The 20,649-nt window shown below is 51.8% G+C and overlaps 2 protein-coding genes across 5 annotated transcripts in view; both read right to left on the bottom strand.

Moving 5' to 3' along the window:
* Window positions 1-2,924, bottom strand: part of THOC5 (THO complex 5) — a 38,537-nt gene extending 35,613 nt beyond the window's left edge. For 2 of the 3 annotated variants that reach the window (XM_041003653.1, XM_041003655.1), the window contains exon 1: window positions 2,881-2,924. The gene's annotated coding sequence lies outside the window, so the exon portion shown is untranslated. The remainder of the gene's footprint in view (window positions 1-2,880) is intronic. The other variant, XM_041003654.1, reaches the window with a different exon arrangement.
* A 1,106-nt stretch (window positions 2,925-4,030) lies between these two features.
* NIPSNAP1 (nipsnap homolog 1) lies at window positions 4,031-19,520 on the bottom strand. Of its 2 annotated transcripts, none has more exons than XM_041003800.1 (10): window positions 19,403-19,520; window positions 11,624-11,751; window positions 11,338-11,383; window positions 11,071-11,165; window positions 7,611-7,681; window positions 7,349-7,489; window positions 7,026-7,057; window positions 6,461-6,555; window positions 6,230-6,313; window positions 4,031-5,074 (listed from the first exon to the last, which is right to left on the bottom strand). In XM_041003800.1, exons 1-10 carry the CDS (start codon window positions 19,498-19,500, stop codon window positions 5,010-5,012), a joined length of 855 nt encoding a protein of 284 aa, XP_040859734.1. In that variant the 5' UTR covers window positions 19,501-19,520; the 3' UTR covers window positions 4,031-5,009. The 2 variants fall into 2 exon arrangements, with proteins under 2 accessions (XP_040859734.1, XP_040859735.1); XM_041003801.1 differs by having other exon boundaries at window positions 19,463-19,505.
* Between the last annotated feature and the right edge of the window lie 1,129 nt (window positions 19,521-20,649).

Raw genomic sequence — 20,649 nt, 5'->3', positions numbered from 1 at the left:
AGGAGGATGGCCCAAAGCCTTGGGGCTGCACCATGTGGGAGACTTAGAAAAAAGTCATGTCGCCTGACTTCAGATCAGCTCAGCTCTGGCCATTGAGTCTATTTAGGGAGTGTACCAGCAGATGGAATTCCTTCTCTTTGTCTCGTAATGCCTCTCCTATTTCAAAACCTTTTCTGGCTCTTCGTAATGCATCAATGTCCACATTGATTGGCTCTGCACAGACACTCCTGGTTTGACACCAGCCCGCTTTCCCAGCGGCATTTCTTGCCCTCCCTTTCTTAGGACACCTTTTGTCCTACCAACCTTGACGCCTGGCTGCCACTGTACACAACAACCTGGCCCCCAAACAAGCCACATGACCTAGTACTGATCTCTCCCTTCTCATCTCCTGAGAAAGGCTCACCTAGTGCTCCCCGAGGTCCTTCTAGGGATATCTGGGATATTCTCAGAGGACTTCTCTCTCTCTCTCTAACCTCCTCTTCCCAACTCGGGGGTGAACTCGGCTCTCTTTCCATGCAGCTGGCAAAGTATTTCAGACATTAGCAACTCCTTCATCTGGCACATAGCTGTCCCACTCCTGACCGACATCAGTGTGGTGAGGCCTTGGTCTCAGCACTTTACAGGGGAGCTGTCATTTGATTTTCCCAACTTCTCAGATGAGAACTACCACCTGTGTCCTACAGACAAGAAAAGGGAAGCTCCAAAAGGGAAATGACTCAGCTAGAGCTGCAGGGCTAGTGGGCTAAAACCTGGGTCCATCGGGGCTGTTGACAACTAGACTCACATGCCTTCTAGTCGTGCCAGCGTCTCAGCTGGCAATGTCATAAATATTTGCTCTTAAAATGTATAAAGATCTCAAGTTCCGTTTCCTGAGACTCAGGAGTCTCCACCTGTTCTGGTCATCATCAGTGTCCAGGGTTGACTGGCACTGTCACTGAGGGAGCTAACGGTGTTGTCATGGTAACATCAGAGTTGGAATATTATGACTCAGTCTTGGAATAAGTCATTTCTCTTTTGCCCAGAATCGATGAGAGAACAACGGTCCCTACATCAGGAGCTGGCGTCAGCAGGACCACGTGAGGCGTTCCACTGGGAAGGTGGAAGACGTCATCTGGTGATGGCCCTACCAAGCGAGGTTCCTGCTGCTTACATGGGAGACCCAGATGGAGATTCTGGTTTCTGGTTAGATCCATCTGTTTTGGGCCATTTGGAGAATGAACCAGTAGATGCAAAAGTTTCTCTGTCTTTCGTCTATCTTTGTACCTTTCAAATCAACATTTTTGGGGAGCTGAAGCAAAGGGAAAAAAAACTCGGAAAAAAATAATAAAAAGCATCTGAGATCAGGGCTCTAAAAGGTGCGTGAAGGACCTTAAACAATGCTGAACACCTAGGGGTTGCCAACTGTGGCACAGTAAACAAAACCGCCAGCCTGCAATGCCAGCAACTCAGAGCAGAGTGGAGCTCTGGTTTGAGTCCCTGCAAAGTGGAGGACAGCCCAAGGGTCAGAACCCCTATGACCCAGGTGGGAGACTCAGATGGAGCTCTGGACTCCTGGTTTTGACCGATACCTGCCCTGGCTCTTGTGGCCATTTAGGGAGTAAACCAGAGGACAGAAAACTTCTCTCCTGCTCGCTCTCTCCTCTTCTAATAAAGTTTAAATAACAACACAGAATGCCTTATACAGAGTTCATCCCTTATCAATTCTTCTATGAAACTTCTGTCTGTTTCAAAGAGGGCATCTGTCTCCTCATATGTCCTTAACATCTATGGACTTTTAATATTCCTTTAAAGGACAGCCTCAGACCCTTACTCAATGAAATCTGGACAGAGCGTGCCAACCAGGACCTGTTCTCACTACTTTAATTATCGTAATTCTCCTCACTGCAACGTGCATAAGAAAAGGGAAAATGGTTTTCCATTCATTGCCAAGAGAAACCATCTTTCTCAAAGTAAATTTAAGTTAAAAAGAATCAAGGTGGTACAGTGGTTACAATGCAGCTTGAACAGGTGGCACCACGGCATAGCAGGCTATGTCTCTGGCCCATGACACCAGCAGCCCACATGCACACCAGTTTGAGCGCCAGTTGCTCTACTTTCCATCCAGCTTCCTGTTAATGGAAAAGCTGAGAAAGATGCCCCAAGTCCTCAGGCTCCTGCAGCTGTGTGGGGGAGACCTAGAGAAAGCTTTCGGCTCCTGGCTTTGGATTGGCCTGAGTCTGGGAACAGTGAGCCAGCGGATGGAAGATCTCTCTCTCTCTCTCTCTGTGCAACTATCTTTCAAATAAAAATAAATAAATCTTAAATACACACATACACATATACATATGCACAGCCAGCAACACGTGCATTCCCTGCAGTCCCCTGCTACGACAAAGGTCCTGCTGATGGGAACGTGGAAGGAAGCAGATGTAACTATAATTTGGTACTTGCCACCCGCGCAGGCCCAGCCCCAGCTGCTGTGGGCATTTGGGAAGTTAAGTGACAGGTAGAAGAATGTTGATCTGACCCCCTCCACCGCGCGACTCGCCTTTCATAGTAAACAATTTTTAAAAAGAACTCCCCACCCCTCAAAAAAAAAAAATGCTCAGTGGGGTGCCTGGCAGAAGAAGCACTTAGCACCAGCACCCGCACCATCATCAATGGGCTCCGAACGCCCAACGTGTTCGAACCGCTACCAAGCAGAACCCGAGGGCGACACCGCGGAAAAAAGAGCCCCATTGAGCCCGGCAAAGTACCCGCAGCCGAGAGCACGGAAAGGTGAGGGGAGCCGCGAGGGACCCCAACCCTAGGGCAGCGTCCGGCCATCCCACATCGCAGCCCATCAACGCTCGGCCCCGCCCCGCCCCGCGGCCCAGGTCACCAACGCAGTCCACTCCTCACCGAACACCTTCGCCAACCTCTCCCGCACGACGAGCCACTTCCGGCGCCCCGATGACGCCACGACCGACGCACCATAGAGAAGCGCAGTGAGGGGAGGAGCGGCCTGCCGGAAGCCTGGCGCGGAGGCCGGAAGTGAAACCCCAGAGCGCGGGATGGGTGGGAGGGTTGTCGTGGAGGTGGCTTTTGCGGGATGAACGAGTGAGGTGGTGGCCACGTAACCTTACCCTGGTTTCATACAGGGGTGCTGAGACAGCAAGGAACAGGACTCGTTTATCTCCCTCACCTTCCCAACCGCCTGCAACAGTGCCTCACAAACTAGGGGTACTTACTGTGCCACCTGCTGCGGTTAACACGAGAGCTGGGTAACGCCTCAGCATGGACTGTAGTAAATTTGATTCTGTTACTTGGCTTTTTAACCACCAAGTATAATCCCCATAACTTGCCACAACAGTGGAAACAGGTGGGGCGAACCTGTTTGTGCCTGACTGGTTTGTCCATTTTAAGCCCGATTGGACAGGGTCACAGCTCTGATGCAGTATGGTGTGGACTATGCACCCAGAGCCCAGGAATTCTGGCGTTTAAATCCTCATCTAAAACTAGAAATACCTGGGCCCGGGGCGATAGCCTAGCAGTTAAAGTCTTGAATGTACCAGGATCCCATATGAGCGCCAGTTCTAATTCCGGCAGCCCCATTTCCCATCCAATTCCCTGCTTGTGGCCTGGGAAAGCAGTCGAGCTTGGCCCAAAGCCTTGGGACCCTGCACCCTTGTGGGAGACCCAGAAGAAGCTCCTGGCTTCGGATTGGTTCAGCTCTGACCATTGTGGCCGCTTGGGGAGTGAACCATCAGAAGGTCTTCCTCTCTGTCCTCATCTCTGTATATCTGCCTTTCCAATAAAAATCATCTTTAAAAAAAAAAAAACCAACAACAACAACTAGAAGTTGTCAAAGTCTTGGTTGTCTGGTGGACCACACCTTCCCACCCCTTTCCCTTGGGGCTGACGGGAGGTGAGATGTCTTCCTGAGCCTGGGTTGGCAGCACAATGCCCTGTGAGAGAGAACTCCCACTGGCCAGCTCTGCGCTACCCTGCCTGCCTGAGGCATCCGCTAAAGCTTCTTGCAGAGGAAGAAAAAGGACACTAGAACTTCTAGTAAATATTTAATTGGTTCCATCAACATCCCCCACGACTTGTTTTTCTGGAAAGGAGGCAGAATCAGTAATTTTGGGGAAAGGGGAGGATCATGAGGTATGGTGCGGGGGGTCACTGAGGAAGGTCCCAGAATTCTTTACCCAACTCTACTCACTAACCTCCATGTAAAAATAAGGGCTGGGCTAACAGAATGTCACGTGGGGCACAGGAGCACAGGTGGAGGGGACAGGAGGCCCTGGCCTGTACTTGTGCCTGCCGGGAGGACGGAGGGCTGATAAAGGACAGGGAATGGCAAATTTGAGTTTTCAAGCCGTGACATGGGAAGAAATGGATGAGTCCCTCTCCCCATCTTTCTAGTAGTTAGCAACCCCTCCCCAAGTGGTCTTCTCTCACTTTCTATCTTCCTCATCCTGCGGTTCACACTCAAGGACTGAATTCTGAAGTTGTGGCTTCTGGGACTGCCTCCTGTCCCCTTGTGCCATTGCCCCTGCCCCTCTGGGTGCTCTGATTTGAGGGGTTTTGGCAGTTTCAGCCTTTTCCACAGCAGGAGGAATTTGGCTCAGATTGTCCCGGAAGTGCATGGCCCAAAGTAGAGACCAGGGAAGTGCTGCGGGTATGGTATAGTTGTGTAAACTAAGCTAAACCAAGGGCATCTGAGATAACCACTGGAGACTGACACAAGCCTTGAGAAAAGGAATTGTGGGAAGAAATGTGTGAACCCATGACATGAACTGTTCTTCAGAGACATCTCAAACTACTTCGGGGTGGCAGGGGAGGAGCTAGGTGGGAAAGGCTCTGGGTAGACAGTGCCGGAGTCGTCAGGACCCCATCAACCTTTAGCTCCCCATGAGCCCAACTAATATAACCCCCTCAGGGTCCTCCCAGATCCAAGAGAAAAAAAAAAAAAAAGCTGGAAGGCCCAAGAGACCCTCTGCCCTGGGCAGCCCTGAGGGAGAAGGGGTAGGAATCAGAGGCTTCAGTCACTGGAGAGGCGAGATCTTCAAGGGGATCATGATTCGAGATTCCATGTGCCGCACCAAGGGGACTGCAGAGAGAGCGAGGAGAGACAGAGGTCAGGGAGGCGCCAAGGGTGGCCGGTCACTACCACAGGCATGCAGAGACTGGCCTTTGACGAGGAAGGGGCCCTTCTGGGAGGGTCCATGGAGAGCACCAGGGCTCCCAAGTTATGGGATATGGCAGGATTCAGGTGGTGATTGAGAATAAATAGCAAAGCAAAAAAAAAAAAAAAATCACATGACCTGCACAGCGGTTTGACTGGCTAATCTTTTGCCTTATAAACACCAGCATCCCATCATAATATTGCTGGTTCTAGCTCTCACTGCTCCACTTCTGATCCAACCCCCTGCTTATGGTTTTGGGAAAGCAGCAGAGGATGGTTCAAGTACTTGGGTCCCTGCACTCATGTGGGAGACCTGGAAGAGGCTCCTGGCGTCGGAATGGCTCAGCTCTAGCCATTGCAGCCATGTGAGTAGTGAACCAACAGAGGGAAGATCTGTCTGTAAATCTGCCTTTCAAATAATAAATACATAAATAAATCTTTAAAAAAAAAACCCACAACAACAAAAACTTCATAGTTATGGCTACAGAAAAACTAGATTAAGAACAAACTAAAGGGATCTAAAGTACAATATCAAGAAAATAGCAGTAGCATCCATGAATACTGGTAAAAGTATGGAAATCAAAGTTGAATTAAAAGATAAGTTTAAAAAAAAAAAGATAAGTTTATTTCGGTCCCCCATACCCTCCAAAAAATATTGAAAACCACACAACACAGTGAGGGTTCAGCCAGCACCTACTGACCACAGAAGGTCCACAGGGGCTGTTGTAGCAAAATGGCCAACACCTTGAGATATTTTTGAATAGTCAATGAAGCCTTCTCTGGAGCCGCCTGAGGGAGGCGCTCTGGCTATTGCCCTCGTACAGGTGAGCAAATAGCAAGGTACAAAGCTATGCCCAGAGCCTTAGGGCTGTGCTAGCATCCCACGGGGCACTTAACCAGTGCTTACACAGCAAGGCAACCCACTCACTCATTGTCTTAAAAGTGAGTTTCCCATCACTGGAAGTAAACAAGTGAGGCCTCAGCCCCTCAGTGGGAAGGATTCCATCCTCAGAGAAACCCTCCCAGCAGATGATCTCCTAGGCGTCTCCCACAGCCCCGACTCACAGAGGAAGTACTCACCCGTATAATAAACATTCTGGTCCCAGCCCCTCTTCCTCCAGGCGGCGTTCCGAGTCTCTTCACGGGACTGCAGGTCTTTATAGGCTGTGGGAAAGACCCTGGCTCGTTCCTTGAGCACAGAAGATCTGGTCCCTTCCCCCACCAACACAGAGCCCTCTTTCCATTGCGCCCTACCCTGCCCTGCATCCCAGGCCTCCCTTGGACCTGCTCCTAAAAGGTTCCCAGTCCTACCCCACAGATGGTGTACGACGTAGAGCTCTCCAATTTGTGAGAAGAAGCCACCCACTGCCTCCTGGTTCTCCTGCCGGTACTTGATGGCCCGAGCCCTGGAGAGGGGAGACAGAGTGTGTGGCAGAGGCTGGGCCCTCACAGGTGCACACAGGCCCATTCCTTGGAAGGGTGCAGGTGGGGCTCACAGCCTTCAGAGGTCAATAGGGTTCAACAGGGTAGTGGTAGGGGGAGGGTGTGATCACAAGCAGGTGCTCTGTCAGGACAGGCCTCGCTAGCCTGGAGCGCAGGAGTGTGCAACCTTTCTCTGCCAAGGGACATTTGTTTATAATATTATAAAATCATCAACTGAAATATCAACCTGCTACAGAGGTGAGATTGGCACTGAGGTGCCAATCTCGCCTGCCCTTGGGAAGGCCAGCCCAATGTGTTTGACCCACCCCCTGGGTAGACACTTCTGGATCCATGAGGGAGAGAGAGGAGAGGCTGGGGTCCCTGGGAAAAAGGATGGCCTTGGCAGGAGCAAGTGAGCAGAGTCCCCCGCCTCCAACCCAGTGCTGTCACTCACCAGTTGTTCCCCCACTCAATCATGGTTCCTGGCTGGAAGAGAAGCAGAGGGAAGATGGGAATGAGCTCCCACCTTGCATTCCTGGCGTCACAGTGGGGCAGGGCCGGGAGACTCGAAGGACCACGCGGTCTCATTCAGGGACTCAGCCTCACAACTGGTAGGCTTGTGTGTACTTGTGTGTACTTGTGTGTACACACAGTGCATGGGTCCCAAGGGGAGAAAGGCCGGATGCCCTAAGTTAAGGTGCCGGGCTCCATCTCGGGGGACCTGTGACTCAACACTGCAGCGGGGCAGGTGGGAGCATCTCTTGAGAGGGAAGGCACCTTGAGTTTGTAGGTCCGCAGCTCATAGATGTTGGGGCCTGCTCTGGGCAGTGGCTCATTCCAGAAGCTGAACTCCAAGAGCAGTTGGTTCCTCCTGGACAGCAGCATCTGGCTCCGCTCCTTCCGGAACTCCAGGTACTCCTACCGGCAGGGCAGTGTGAGCACAACGGCTGGGCAGCATCCTCCACGCAGCCATGTGTCTCCTGGGATGGTGGAGATGCTCCAGGATCCAGACAGACTTGTGAGGGGATGCTGCCCTTACCTTGTTGTTCTTGAGCTTGTTCATGCAGTCCATGAGGGCTGGGTAGCCGCCTGAGAATCGCCATAGGTGCACTGTTGTGGGGGTGGGGGACAGGGTATGATCAGGGGGCTGCAGGTACCCTGCCCCACTGACCCCAAAGCTAAGCATGCGTGTAGTGGTGGGAGTAGGGGATTCCTTAGCCTGCTTCCCTACAGCATCAAGATTCTTTAACATCACTTGACAGGGGACAGAGCTGGGGTAGAGAGGACTCCTAACACAAACTCCCAGAGCCCTGGGTTTGAGCTCCATCCGGCTCTGCCAGGCAGCCTAGGAACCCTCCAGGCCTCAGTGTCCTCACATTGAAAAGGAGAACAATGCACCTACCCAACCTTCCTTATCCAGAAAGATGTGGTTTCGGGGACTGGGGAGGGTCCTGGACCCCAGGGACAGCAGCCTTGTGAGGCAGGCTGGGCAAGAGGGCTGTTCCTGCAATGGAGCATTCTTCTGCTTCTTCCTTTAATTTATTTTTATTTGAAAGGCAGATTTTACAGAGAGAGGAGAGAGAGATCTTCCATCTGCTGGTTTACTCCACAGAAGATTTCAATGGCCAGAGCTGAGCTGATCTGAAGCCAGAAACCAGGAGCTTCTTCTTGGTGTCCCATATAGGTGTAGGGGCTTCAGGACCTGGACCATTCTCTGCTGCTTTCTCAGGCCATAAGCACGGAGCTAGATGAAAAGTGAAGCAGCCATTTCTGGCCATTGCAGCCCTTTGGGGAGTGAACCAGCAGGTCAAAGATCTTTCTTTCTGTCTTTCTTAGATCTGCCTTTCCAATAAAAATAAATAAATCTCTTTAAAAAAAAAAGGGGGGGGGGCCCGGCGGCGTGGCCTAGTGGCTAAAGTCCTCGCCTTGAGCATGCTGGGATACCATATGGGCGCCGGTTCTAATCCCAGCAGCTCCACTTCCAATCCAGCTCCCTGCTTGTGACCTGGGAAAGCAGTCGAGGACAGCCCAAAGCCTTGGGACTCTGCACCTATATGGGAGACCAGGAAGAGGTTCCTGGATCCTGGCTTCGGATCGATGAAATACTGCCTTTGTGGTCACTTGGGGAGTGAATCATCGGATGGAAGATCTTCCTCTCTGTCTCTCCTCCTGTCTGTATATCTGACTTTGTAATAAACATAAATAAATCAAAAAAAAAAAAAAAAGAAAAGAAAAGTAGAGCAGCCAGGACCATGAACCAGCACCCAAATGGGATGCCAGTGCTAACAGGAAGAGGATTGGCATGCAGTGCCATTGTGCTGGCCTGGAGTATTATTCTAAGACAGTGAATTGAAAACAAAAGAACCAGGCCTAGCAGTTAAAGTCTTTGCCTTTCACACACCGGGAACCCATGTGGGCAGCTGTTTGTATCCCAGTGTCCCTGCCATCCAGCTTCCTGCCTATGGCATGGTAAAGCAGTCGAGGACAGGCCAAGGCCTTGGGACCCTGCATCCACATGGGAGACCCAGAAAAGGCTCCTGGCTTCTGAGTTTGGATCAGCTCAGCTCCAGCCGTTGCGGCTGCTTGGGAAGTGAATCATGAGATGGAAGATCTTCTTCTCTGCCTCTTCTCCTCTCTGTATACCTAACTTTCCAACAAAAATAAATACATCTTAAAAAAAGAAAGAAAACAAAAGTACCAAAGGACAAAAGAGCAGCTCAGGTATGCCACCATGTAACCTTAGGAAACAGGAGAACATTTCCCAAAATGTCAACCTGCACCTTGTCTCCAGGAGGAGGTCCAAGGTACTGTGACAGATGACCCTATGGCAGAGAACTGGGGCCCGGGGAACTTCAGGTGAGAGAGATGCTTACTTATCTCCATAGTTAGACTTTTAAAACCCATATTTTCTGTTCACTAGAATAGAGTTCTATTTGAGGGATCCACAGCATCCCTTCAAAATGCATGCTCACCCAGAACCCGAGTAGGTGACCTCACTTCGAAACAAGATTCCCTGTGTGACAAGGACCCAACTATTGGAGCTATCACCAGCTGCCCTCAAAGTGTACAAGAGCAGGAAGTTAACACTTAAAACAGAACCAGGACTCAAAGCCAGGTGCCACTCTGCTTCCAGTCCAGCACACCTGAGAAAGCAGTGGAGGAGGGCCTGAGTACGTGAGCCTCTGCCACCCACGTGGAAGACCCAGACAGAGTTTCAGGCTCCTGACTTTGGCCTAGTCCAGCTTTGGCCATTGTGGATGTTTGGGAAGTGAGCCACTGGATGGACAATCTTGATATCTCTCTGAATCTCTCTCTCTCTTTGTTTCTTCTTTTACCGGTAACTCTACTTTTCAAATAAACAAACAAATCTTGAAAAGCAAAAACAAACCTAGGCATTCCAATACAGGATACAGGTGCCCCAAGGGGCAGCTTAACCACTAGACCAAATGCCCAAACCTCTCAATGTAAATTTAAATATCTACATGTGGTTAGTGGCTACTTTAGATAGTGCATGTCTAAATGCCAAGGACCCCTGAAAGGGGCTAATTTGTGTAAGGATCCTAGCACAGGTACCAACTTTGGGGGGTTATGCAGGAGTTGGAAGGAACATTCTGGGGGTGCTCCTGGAGAGCTATAGGCAGCCAGCTTATTCCACATGCATGTGCTTCACTCTGGGAATTCAGTGGTCCCAGAACTCGCCACTTACACAGAGAGTGGCCAGAGAGCTACAGAAAGGAAAAATCAGGGGTAGTAAAGAGGCCACGGACTCAGGGGCTATAGAGCTAGGGGAGGTGTCTGAGTCAGCTTAAGCAGAGGAAACCTGGGGAGGTCTCCGAGATCCATGTAAAACAAAAGACTTCACAAAAGAGCCAGGTAAAGTAGGCAACGGAGGGCCCAGCACAAGAGCATAGCGGTTAAGGTCCTCGCCTTGAACGTGCCTGGATCCCATATGAGCACCAGTTCTAATCCCCGGCAACCCCACTTCCCATCCAGCTCCCTGCTTGTGGCCTGGGAAAGCAGTCAAGGACGGCCCAAAGCCTTGGGACCTTGCACCTGTGTGGGAGACCCAAAAGAAGCTCCAGGATCCTGGCTTTGGGGAGTGAATCATCAGACAGAAGATCTTCCTCTCTGTATATCTGTCTCTCCTCCTCTCTGTATATCTGACTTTGCAATACAAATAAATAAATGTTTTAAAAAAAAAGTAGGCAAGGGAGGAAAAAGAAAATATATGACTTGCAAGAGAGAGCCCAAGAGTCCACTGGGGAACTGAAGGAAGCCTTGGGTGGGAAAGTAGTAGACAAGGCAAATGTGGCAAGATGAGGCTGGAGACTACAGCGAGACAGGACTGAGGACAGAGGGAGCCACGGTGGGTAGTGGGGTGAAGAGACGAGGTGTTCATGTAGGGAGAGCCCCCCTCCCAGGTGCTGCCATGGAGGACAGTGTGACGTGTGGAACGCTGGATGGGCTGCAGTTATGGGGAATCAGGGGGTGGGTCTCACCTGCCTGGTCCTGCTCCCCATACCACGTGTTCCAGTTGCCCACGAGTGAGCAGGGGTAATCCTCATCCAGGTGTAGCTTGGGCAGCACAGCTTCCCTGAGAGAGGGGTACAGAAAAGGGGTAGGGCTCACACCGACCCCCACAGGAGGGGTCCAGCTCAGCACTCCAACCCAAGATGTGCCGGGATGCACCAACCCCAACCCAAGAGGGGGCCTGGCCCTGGGACAGCAGGGTCGAGGGTGTGGGGCAGGTGGAGGCCGATGCTCACGTCAGACTGTTGTAGGCATCCAGACACTCAGGCTTCACATTGTGAACTGCAGAGACAGACAGATAGCACAAGATGAGGCAGGGCAGGTGTGCGTGCAGCTGGAAGTGTAGGGGGGACAACTGGGGGTCCATTAAGGCCAGAGCTTACAGGACTGCACTGCCCAGCAAAATCCAGCCCCATTCTTCTCCATGCTGGAGCCACCAAGGTTGCCCTGCTGCCACACCCCCCCCCCCCTTCCCCAGCAAGTCCCAGAGGCTGGGGCTGGAGCAGCTCAGGAGCTACTCACACTGGATCTTGTACAGGTTACTGGTCTCTTTCTTGGAGAGCAGGGTAGAGTGGGCATCCTTCCGGGGATCCACCTTGTGAACAAAGAGGGAGCGGAACCAGCTGCCTTCAGCATCCTTGGAATAGAAACTGTAGGACAGACGCGTTGAGGGAGGTGGGCAGTGGGAGCCCCCGTGACTCATTCTGCTCAGACACCCTGCAGCCCCATCTTTCTGGGAACTAGGCCCCAGAATCATCTAGCAGCTCAAATCCGAGATACCCCTAGAGCTAGCCAGGCAAATGTGACCCCCCCTTATATAGCAAGGACCCAATGTGCCTCTTGAATCTTTGTAGGGCCTCAGGAAGCCAAGCAAGTCAGCCCCCTAACAAACTCCATACATGGAGGGTCAAGAACAAACAAGCTTTGTCTTTAAGGAAGCCGGAGGCCGAGGTTTGCCTTGTGGCACAGTGGATTAAGTTGTCAATTGGGACAATGGCATCCCACATCAGAGTACAAATTCGAGTCCTGGCTGCTCTGCTCCCAACACAGCTCCCTGCTATTGTGCCTGGGAAGGCAGTGGATGATGACCTCAGAGTTTGGGCCTCTGCTCCCACGTGGGAGACCTGGAAGATGCCCCTAGACCCTTGCTTAGACTTGGCCTAGCCCCAGATTGAAGTTATCAGGAGATAACTCTCTCTCTTTCCAGTTTTGGTTTTCAAATAAACATTTTTTAATATGTTATTATTATTATTATTATTTTTTAAAGATTTATTTTTATTATTTTTTCATTGGAAAGGCGGATATACAGAGAGGAGATACAGAGAGGAAGATCTTCCATCCGATGATTCACTCCCCAAGTGAGCGCAACGGGCCGATACTATGCCGATCCGAAGCCAGGAGCCTCTTCTGGGTCTCCCACAGGGTGCAGGTTCCCAAAGCTTTGGGCCGTCCTCGACTGCTTTCCCAGGCCACAGGCGGGGAGCTGGAAGGGAAGCGGGGCTGCTGGGATTAGAACCGGCGCCCATATGGGATCCCGGGCGTGCAAGGCGAGGACCTTTAACCACTTGCGCCACTGCGCCTGGCCCATTTTATTATTATTTTTAACAGACTTTTTTTATTGGAAAGTCAGATAAACAGAGGAGGAGAGACAGAGAAGATCTTCTGTCCACTGATTCACTCCCCAAGTGGCTGCAAGGGCCAAAGTTGAGCCAATCCGAAGCCAGGAGCCAGGAGCTTCTTCCGGGTCTCCCACACGGGTGCAGGGTCCCAAGATTTTGGGCCATCCTCAACTGCTTTTCCAGGCCACAAGCAGGGAGCTGGATGGGAAAGTGAAGCAGCTGGGACACGAAACGGTACCCATATGAGATCTCAGCATATGCAAGGTGAGGACTTTAGCCACTAGGCTATCACGCTGGACCTGAGATGGTGTGAACTTTTTCTTGGTTCCTTACTGAAGCATTTCTGAAACCAAAGGCTCTTTTAAGTTATTGTATAGGTATTTGTTTCATTAGCAAAGGGCCAATTCTCATGCTTATGAACAGAAGGATACTGTGATCTGTGAAATTTATGAACAAGAAAGGAATCCCTCCAAGGAGCCAGAGACCTGTGTTTTTAAACTCCTGCTTGAACAATTCCACTGGAACTGCACAATAATCTCACAGTTATAGTGCCCGCACTTTCCAACATAAAACAGGGGAGGTCACACAGCCAATCAGACAACAGTGCTAATACAACAACCAACCAATTCGGAGCTCCTTCCTTGAAAGCCAACCCCCTTTCCCAGGCTAGGCACTGGTGTCCCCGACCTTTGGTTTGACTGGACAGGAGCTGCCTCACCTGGTGACACCAGGGAGAAGAGTGGCTCCTAGTATTTGTCAACTAAGACCTTTGCTCCAGAGTAAAGCCGCGGGTCATTTATTAACGTCGGTGCCGACCAGGATCTGCCCAGAAGCCAGCCTGGTGGAAAGCCAGGGCAGTGGAGAGGGTAAGCCTGAGGAGATTGGATTTTCCATTTCTTTCCACTGCTGTTGAAGTCGTCCTGCGATTGACTTGTTTCCCAACCCACCACGTGAGCAGGACAAAGCAGCCCCTCTCTAAAATTCTTTCCTACAAGTGAAATCCAAGAAGGGCTCTCTAAGATCCCAAGGCAGGGTCTGAAACACAAGCCAGCAACTGCAATCAAGTAAATTCAAGAGTTCAGGGGCAGGCAATGGGTGCAGCAGTTAAGGGGTCATAAGTCGGGGGGATGGCTGGCATTACATACAGTGGCACCTGCAATGCTGGCATTCCTTATGGTGCCACTCTTTCAACCCAGCACCCTGCTGGTGCACCTGGGAAAGCATCAGAAGATGGCCCAAGTGCCTGGGCCCTGTCACCCATGTGGGAGATCCAAAATGAATACGGCGTAGCTAGCACAGAACCGAGTGCTCCAAAGCTGGAGGATGAGAAGGGCAAGAAAGGGCAAACTGCAGCCCCAAGCAGGGAGAGAGGGCTCGGGGAGCCCCTCCCATCCCCCACGAGAACAGCAACACAATTAATGCTTATGAGCAGGCTCTGGACAAACCCAACTGGAATTCAATCTTCTGATCTCACTGTCCTCATTGGTCAAACAGGGGCAACAGGATGGACCTTGGAGGCAAAGGAGAGACGCAGCTGTGCAGATAATATCTACCTCTATTCCTCCCTGACTTCCTCAAGGTGAGGACTTTAGCCTCTAGGCCACAGTGCTGGGTCCAACAAAATGCTTTCAAAGAAATAGATAAATCCTTAGTAACAAATAAGGAATCAGGATCCCTCCCCACACCCGCCCCCGCGCCCCCCCCCCCCCGGGGGCTCTCAGAGTAAGAGCATCAACTTGGCCTGGAGACCTGCTGGACGCCACAGGCCCCATCCCGAGCATCTGCAGCGGAAACTGTGGGAGTGGGTCAGGCAATGGAGGCTTCCACAAAGTCACCAGGGGACTCTGCTGATGCTCAACTCTGAGGACGACTGTGCCACAGCAGTTCCAATTTCAACTTTTTTTTCCCCCATGTAATTTCAGTACATTGTCTCAGAGGTACCAAATATATTGGTATTCAAAGTAAATTAAGGGGGCCCAGCACGATAGCCTAGTGGCTAAAGTCATCGTCTTGCATCCACCAGGATCACATATGGACACTGGTTCTAATCCCAGCTGCTCCATTTCCCATCCAGCTCCCTGCTTGTGGCCTGGGAAAGCAGCAGAGGACACCCCAAAGCCTTGGGGCCCTGTACCTGCGTGGAGACCCAGAAGAAACTCCTGGCTCCTAGCTTTTGCTTTGTGTCAGCTCAGCAGCAGCCACAGGGGCTACTTGGGCAGTGAAACAATGGATGGAAGATCTGTCTCTCCTTCTCTCTATAAATCTGCCTTTTCAATAAAATAAATAAATCTAAATAAATCCAGCTCCCTGCCTGTGCCCTGGGAAAGCAGTTGAGGAGAGCCCAGAGCCTTGGGACCCTGCACCTGCATGGGAGACACAGAAGCTCCTGGCTCCTGGTTTCTGGCTTCAGATCAGATCAGCTCTGGCCATTGCAGCCGCTTAGGGAGTGAACCAGCAGATGGAAAATCTTTCTGTATCAGCTTCTCTCTGCATATCTGCCTTTCCAATAAAAATAAATAAATCTTAACAAAAGAGAATGCTTCTGGAGACTTGCATTGTGTAATAACAGGTAAGCCAGAGCTTAACAAATATTTGTCCCAAGGGCAGGTGTTTGGGCCAGTGGTTATGATTTGTGTCCCACTTCTGAGTTCTGGACCCACCTTTGACATGTGACTGCAGCTTCCCGCTAATGCACAGCCCAGAGGCAGCAGCTGTGGATAAATAACTCGGTTCCTGCTGCCCATGTGCGAGTCCTGCACTGAGTTCCTGGCTCCTGGCTTTGGCCCTGGCTCGGTCCCAGCCACTGAAAGCATTCGGAAGGATGTAGGGGCTGAACCAGCAGATGGGAGCTCTGTCTTTGAACTTCATGCATTTTCCCTAATGAGAACCTTCCAATCTCTCTCCAGAAGTTACTGCACATGAAATCTTTTGCACTGCTGAGAGGGAACAACACTCAGATGACTCCCCAAATGAAACTGCTCCAGAACATGAAAGATGGAACGCTGGGAATCTTGACTCCTAGCTGTCAGGAAACCGGGCTCCCTGCACATTTCAAACACTCTTCTTATTTGGATCGGTGGACTTTTGGAAGGTGCTCTCATTTTACTTCTGATCCCTAGAAGAACTAAAGTTCTATTAACAAGAGGACTAGTGGTGTGACACTAATAACAACTGTTGTTGCTGACAACAGTTGACTTCCAACATGGGTTAATCCCCATGACACACATTTAAGGACAACGAAGCTTGGGTCCAGTGCAAGGCACAGCAAGGTAACCCTGAGCCTGTAGTGCCAGCATCTTACCATACGGGTGCCGATTCATGTCCTAGCTGTCCCACTTCCAATTCAGCTCCCTGCTACTGTACCTGGGAAAGCAGCAGAGAATGACCCTGCACCCACATAGGACACTTAGAAGAAGCTTCTGGCTCCTGGCTCTGGACCAGCCCAGCTCTGGCTATTGTGGCCATTTGGGGAATAATCCCAGTGGATGGGTGATCTCTTATCTCTCCTTCTCTATATATAACCCTGCCCTTCAAGTAAAAATAAATAAATCTTATTAAGATATAAAGTCAGATATACAAAGACGAGGAGAGACAGAGAGGAAGGTCTTCCGTCTAATGATTCATTCCCCAAGTGACCACAAAAGCCACAGCTGCGTCAATCCAAAGCCAGGAGGGTCTTCTGGGTATCCCAAGCAGGTGCAGGCTCCCAAGGTTTGGTATGTCTCAGACTGCTTTCCCAGGCCACAAGCAGGGAGCTGGATGGAAAGCGGGGCTTCCAGGATTAGAACCCTTGCCCATATGGGATCATGGGGCATACAGGCGAGGACTTTAGCTGCCAGGCCACCACACCAGGCCCCAAAATAAATAAATCTTAAAGAAAAAAACAATGAACTTCAAAGACATTCCCTGCCTTTTTCAAGGCTGATTACTCAGCGGCCAAGAGGATTCCCACCCAGGTGTGCAACTGATTTCAAAAGCCCAGGCTCTGTCCCTGTCCCATGAGTTTCAGAGACCAGACAGGCTGCTGCTGGTGCCCCAGGGGCAAACCAAAGCAGGCCCAAAGTGCAGCAAAAGAGGGTGTGCTCATGGATCCAGTGTGGACCTGGCCATGGGGGACTGAAATCAATTCTGAGGACCTGAGACATTTATCCACGTCTCTTTACACCATCGTGTGTGGAAAAATGCCAGGCAGCGGGTGGCTAGTCTCATTTCACAGAGGGGGACGCTGAGGCTCCCAGAGGCCCAGTGACTCACGCAGGTCTACCAAGTGTGTTGGAAGCAGCAGGCTCTGAAGTTATGGGGACAGTACCTGGTTAGTGCTTAAGCCTAGGGGACAAGCACTATAGCATAGCAGTCAAATATAAAAGTCAAATATAAAGAGAGGAAGATCTTCCGCCCGATGGTTCACTTCCCAAGTGACCGCAACGGCCAGTGCTGCACCAATCTGAAGCCAAAAGCTCTTCCAGGTCTCCCATGTGGGTGCAAGAACCTGAAACTTTGGACTGTCTTTGACTGCTTTCCCAAGCCACAAACAGGGAGCTGGATGGGAAGTGGGGCCACCAGGATTAGAACCGGCACCCATATGGGATCCCGGCACATTCAAGGCGAGGACTTTAGCCCTTAGGCCACTGTGCCGGGCCCAGCTCTGTCCTGCTTTGAGCATTTGGGGAATAAAATAGCAGACAGAAAATCTCTGACTTTTAAATAAATAAACCTTGAAAATATGTGTGTGTGGGCCTGGTGCGGTGGCACAGTGGTTAAGGTCCTCACCTTGCACCCCTGGGATCCCATATGGGCACGGTTCTAATCCTGGTGGCACCTCTTCCCATCCAGCTCCCCGCTTGTGGCCTAGGAAAGCAGTCAAGGACGGCCCAAAGCTTTGGGACCCTGCACCCATGTGGGAGACCCGGAAAAGGCTCCTGGCTTCGGATCAGCATAGCATCGGCCGTTGCGCTCACTTGGGGAGTGAATCATCGGACGGAAGATCTTCCTCTCTGTCTCTCCTCTCTGTATATCCACCTTTCCAATAAAAATAAAATAAATCTTTTAAAAAAAAAGAAAAGAAAATATGTGTGTGTGAGTGTGTATAATTTTTTTTACAGACAGGACATGGGGCCAAAACTGTGGCTCTATGGGCTAATCTTCCACCTACAAGCTCTAGCATCCTATATAAGTGCCAGTTTCATATCCCGGATATTCCACTTCCCTTCCCAGCCAGCTCCCTGCTTGTGGCCTGGGAAAGCAGCTGAGGATGGCCCAAAGCCTTGGGACCCTGCACCTGCGTGGGAGACCTGGAGGAGATTGCTGGCTCCTGGCTTCAGATTGGCGCAGCACCAGCCATTGTGGTCACTTGAAGGGTGAATTATCGTTCAGAAGATCTTCCTCTCTGTCTCTCCTCCTCTCTGTGTATCTAACCTTCCAATAAAAATAAAATAAATCTTTAGAACTAGTCAAACACCAATGCTCAATGTTCCCCAGGTGCCAGACAGTTGAGTTTGTTAATTATCCACAATTCTATGAGAAAGGTACTGTTTTCTCACATATATTTACACAGGAAGCACCTGAGGTTTCAAAAGGTCAACTGATTTTCCAAGGTCATTCCACTAACACAGGCTGAGTTAGATTTGCTGGGGCCAGGAAAACTCCAGGCTCTTTTCATGATGACAACTTTCTCCCCTACTTTCTGGGCAATCCAGGTGGGGCGTAAGGCACGTGTCCAACCCCGAGAACCCCCATCGCCCAGCGCTCCGACACCTCATGGCACAGTCATTCCTGGGCTGCTGGAAGGAGGAGACAAGTGCCTCACTTCTGGGGCACATATTCTTGGCTGAGCTCTGTAGGGGTGGCCGGCTAGGGAATCAGGAACATGAGACAATAAGTCTATTGGGACAAACAGGCAAGCTCCTAGGTCACAGGTGTACAAGGCCGTAAGTGCAAAGATGGGGGAAGGAAAGGGCAACCAGAGCAGAGGGAACAGGAGGGGCCAACTGGGGCTGCCAGGCCAACCGCAGGCCAAGTTCTGCTGCAGCCCGAGGCAGGGCCCAAACAAAAGACCAGGCCCAGCACATGGCCCGGGGCAGCCTGGCCCTCCCAGAAGGCCACCCGTTGTGGTGCAAAGTGCACGGTGGGGAAGAACTGGGTGCCAGTGCCACTGCTGCCACAACAGCCGTGGGAGGCTGTGACCTTAGAAAAGTGCCAAGCGCCCCAGGCCTCTGCCCCACTTGTACAGCTGAACTGTGGGAGAGCAAAGGGGTTTGTAGGGGCCCTGGTTCCCTGGGGATCCCTCGCTACCAGCCTAGAACTTCCTGAGGGAGGAGCTGTTTCACCTAGCAGGCCTGGGGAAGGGGCCCTTACGCCTGTCCGCTGCCCTCTAACCCCTTCTCCAAGGGCCGGATCTGCCCCTCCGGTGTAACCCCATCTTCCTTTCTCTAGTTGCCACCAGCCAGATACACCGCACCCTGCCCACCCACCCCCACCCCCTTCTCACCGCCTCTCTTCTTTCCCAGACCCCTGCACCAGCCTCGATCCTGGCCTCTCCTCCAAACCCCTCAATTCCAAGATCAGAAACCTCAGCCCCTCCCCCCAGCCTAAGACCCCCGCCTCCCCAGGACTCCCCTTCTTCGCCGCCCCGGACCCTACAACCACGCATGGCGTGGGCGCCTCCGCCGCGCTCGCCTCTCACCGCGCCGGGGTCACCGCCGGCACCTTGCGGGGGCGAGGTCCAGGGGCCCCCAGCACCTGCCGCGCCGCCGCAGAGATGCTGCACAGCCTCGGAGCCATGTTGGAGCGGCGCAGGTTGGACGAAGGCCCCGCCCCTGAGCACGGCGGCGGAGGCGGGGCCTGGGCAAGCCACGCCCTCCGTCCGCCTTCCTCCTCCTCCTCCTCTTCCTCCTCCTCCTCCCTCACCAACTGAAAACAGCCAGGTGGGCGTTGTCCCTTGGTCAGAACCCGCTATTTGGCAAATAGTGGAAACGGGCTTCTGTCTAGCCCTGGCCACCGTGCGGTTCTTCTGCTCCCAGCTCGTAGAGTGACCTTGAGCAAGCTTCGTGCCCACTGTGGGCCTCAGTGTCCACCCTGGCAGAATGGGAGCGCTGGAATTCGGATACCAAGGGTTCTTCATCAGGGTTTTGACGATGAGCCCCCGAGATGCTCTAACGTTGTGTATGCTTGTTGTGGCTTTCACAGGACCGTTTGTCACACTGTGCAAGGAACAAACTTCCTGACAGGTGGGCGAGGCTCTGGCCTCAGGTTTTTCTCTCCATTGGCCAGCTCCCTGACTAGCATCCAACCCTGAGATCACAGCTCTAAGCAAACAGGCAAGCCTGCAGACTGGGGGGAGGGAACTAGGGGGAGGGAACCCTTTTGGCCACCCAGGGCCCAGCGCAATAGCGTAGTGGTTAAAGTCCTCACCTTGCACGTGCCAGGATCCCATATGGGCGCTGGTTCTAATCCCGGCAGCTCCACTTCCCATCCAGCTCCCTGCTTGTGGCCTGGGAAAGCAGTCGAGGACAGCCCAAAGCTTTGGGACCCTGCACCCGCGTGGGAGACCAGGGAGGCTGGGTATTGGCTCAGCTCCAGCCGTTGCGCTCACTTGGGGGGAAGATCTTCCTCTCTGTCTCTCCTCCTCTCTGTGTTTCCGCCTTTCCAATAAAAAAAAAATGTCCACCCACTGATCAATGTGATTCTTTTCTTTCATGATACACTTGGGATGGTGGGCTGGCTTTCATTTCCTAAGTCCTTTAGCAAATGTTGAGTCTACCTGGCTAGGCTCTGAGCTCATGAGGCACCAGGGGCTGGCAGAAGAAAGCGCTCAGGCCTCCTGTGACGTAGACCTGGAGAAGGAGAGGCCAGCTTTGCAAGTTAAGTAACCGCCTGCCAAAATGTCATCGCAGATAAACTCTACCTCTAGCCCTGGCTGCCCAGCTTCCA

The sequence above is a fragment of the Ochotona curzoniae genome, unplaced genomic scaffold (assembly GCF_017591425.1).
Source record: "Ochotona curzoniae isolate NIBS_2020 unplaced genomic scaffold, NIBS_Ocur_1.0 scaffold_274, whole genome shotgun sequence".
Classification (NCBI taxonomy): domain Eukaryota; kingdom Metazoa; phylum Chordata; class Mammalia; order Lagomorpha; family Ochotonidae; genus Ochotona; species Ochotona curzoniae.
Note: the sequence above shows the minus strand (reverse complement) of the source record. Positions and strands in the feature narration are given on the sequence as shown.

Excerpts from the sequence above, each read along its gene's own strand:
- NIPSNAP1 (XM_041003800.1), bottom strand. The coding sequence starts at position 19,500 with ATGGCTCCGAGGCTGTGCAGCATCTCTGCGGCGGCGCGGCAGGTGCTG. Across the intron at positions 11,166-11,337 it reads GATGCCTACAACAGTCTGAC|GGAAGCTGTGCTGCCCAAGC; the intron begins GTGAGCATCGGC and ends CCCCTCTCTCAG. Across the intron at positions 6,556-7,025 it reads ATTGAGTGGGGGAACAACTG|GGCTCGGGCCATCAAGTACC; the intron begins GTGAGTGACAGC and ends TCCCCTCTCCAG.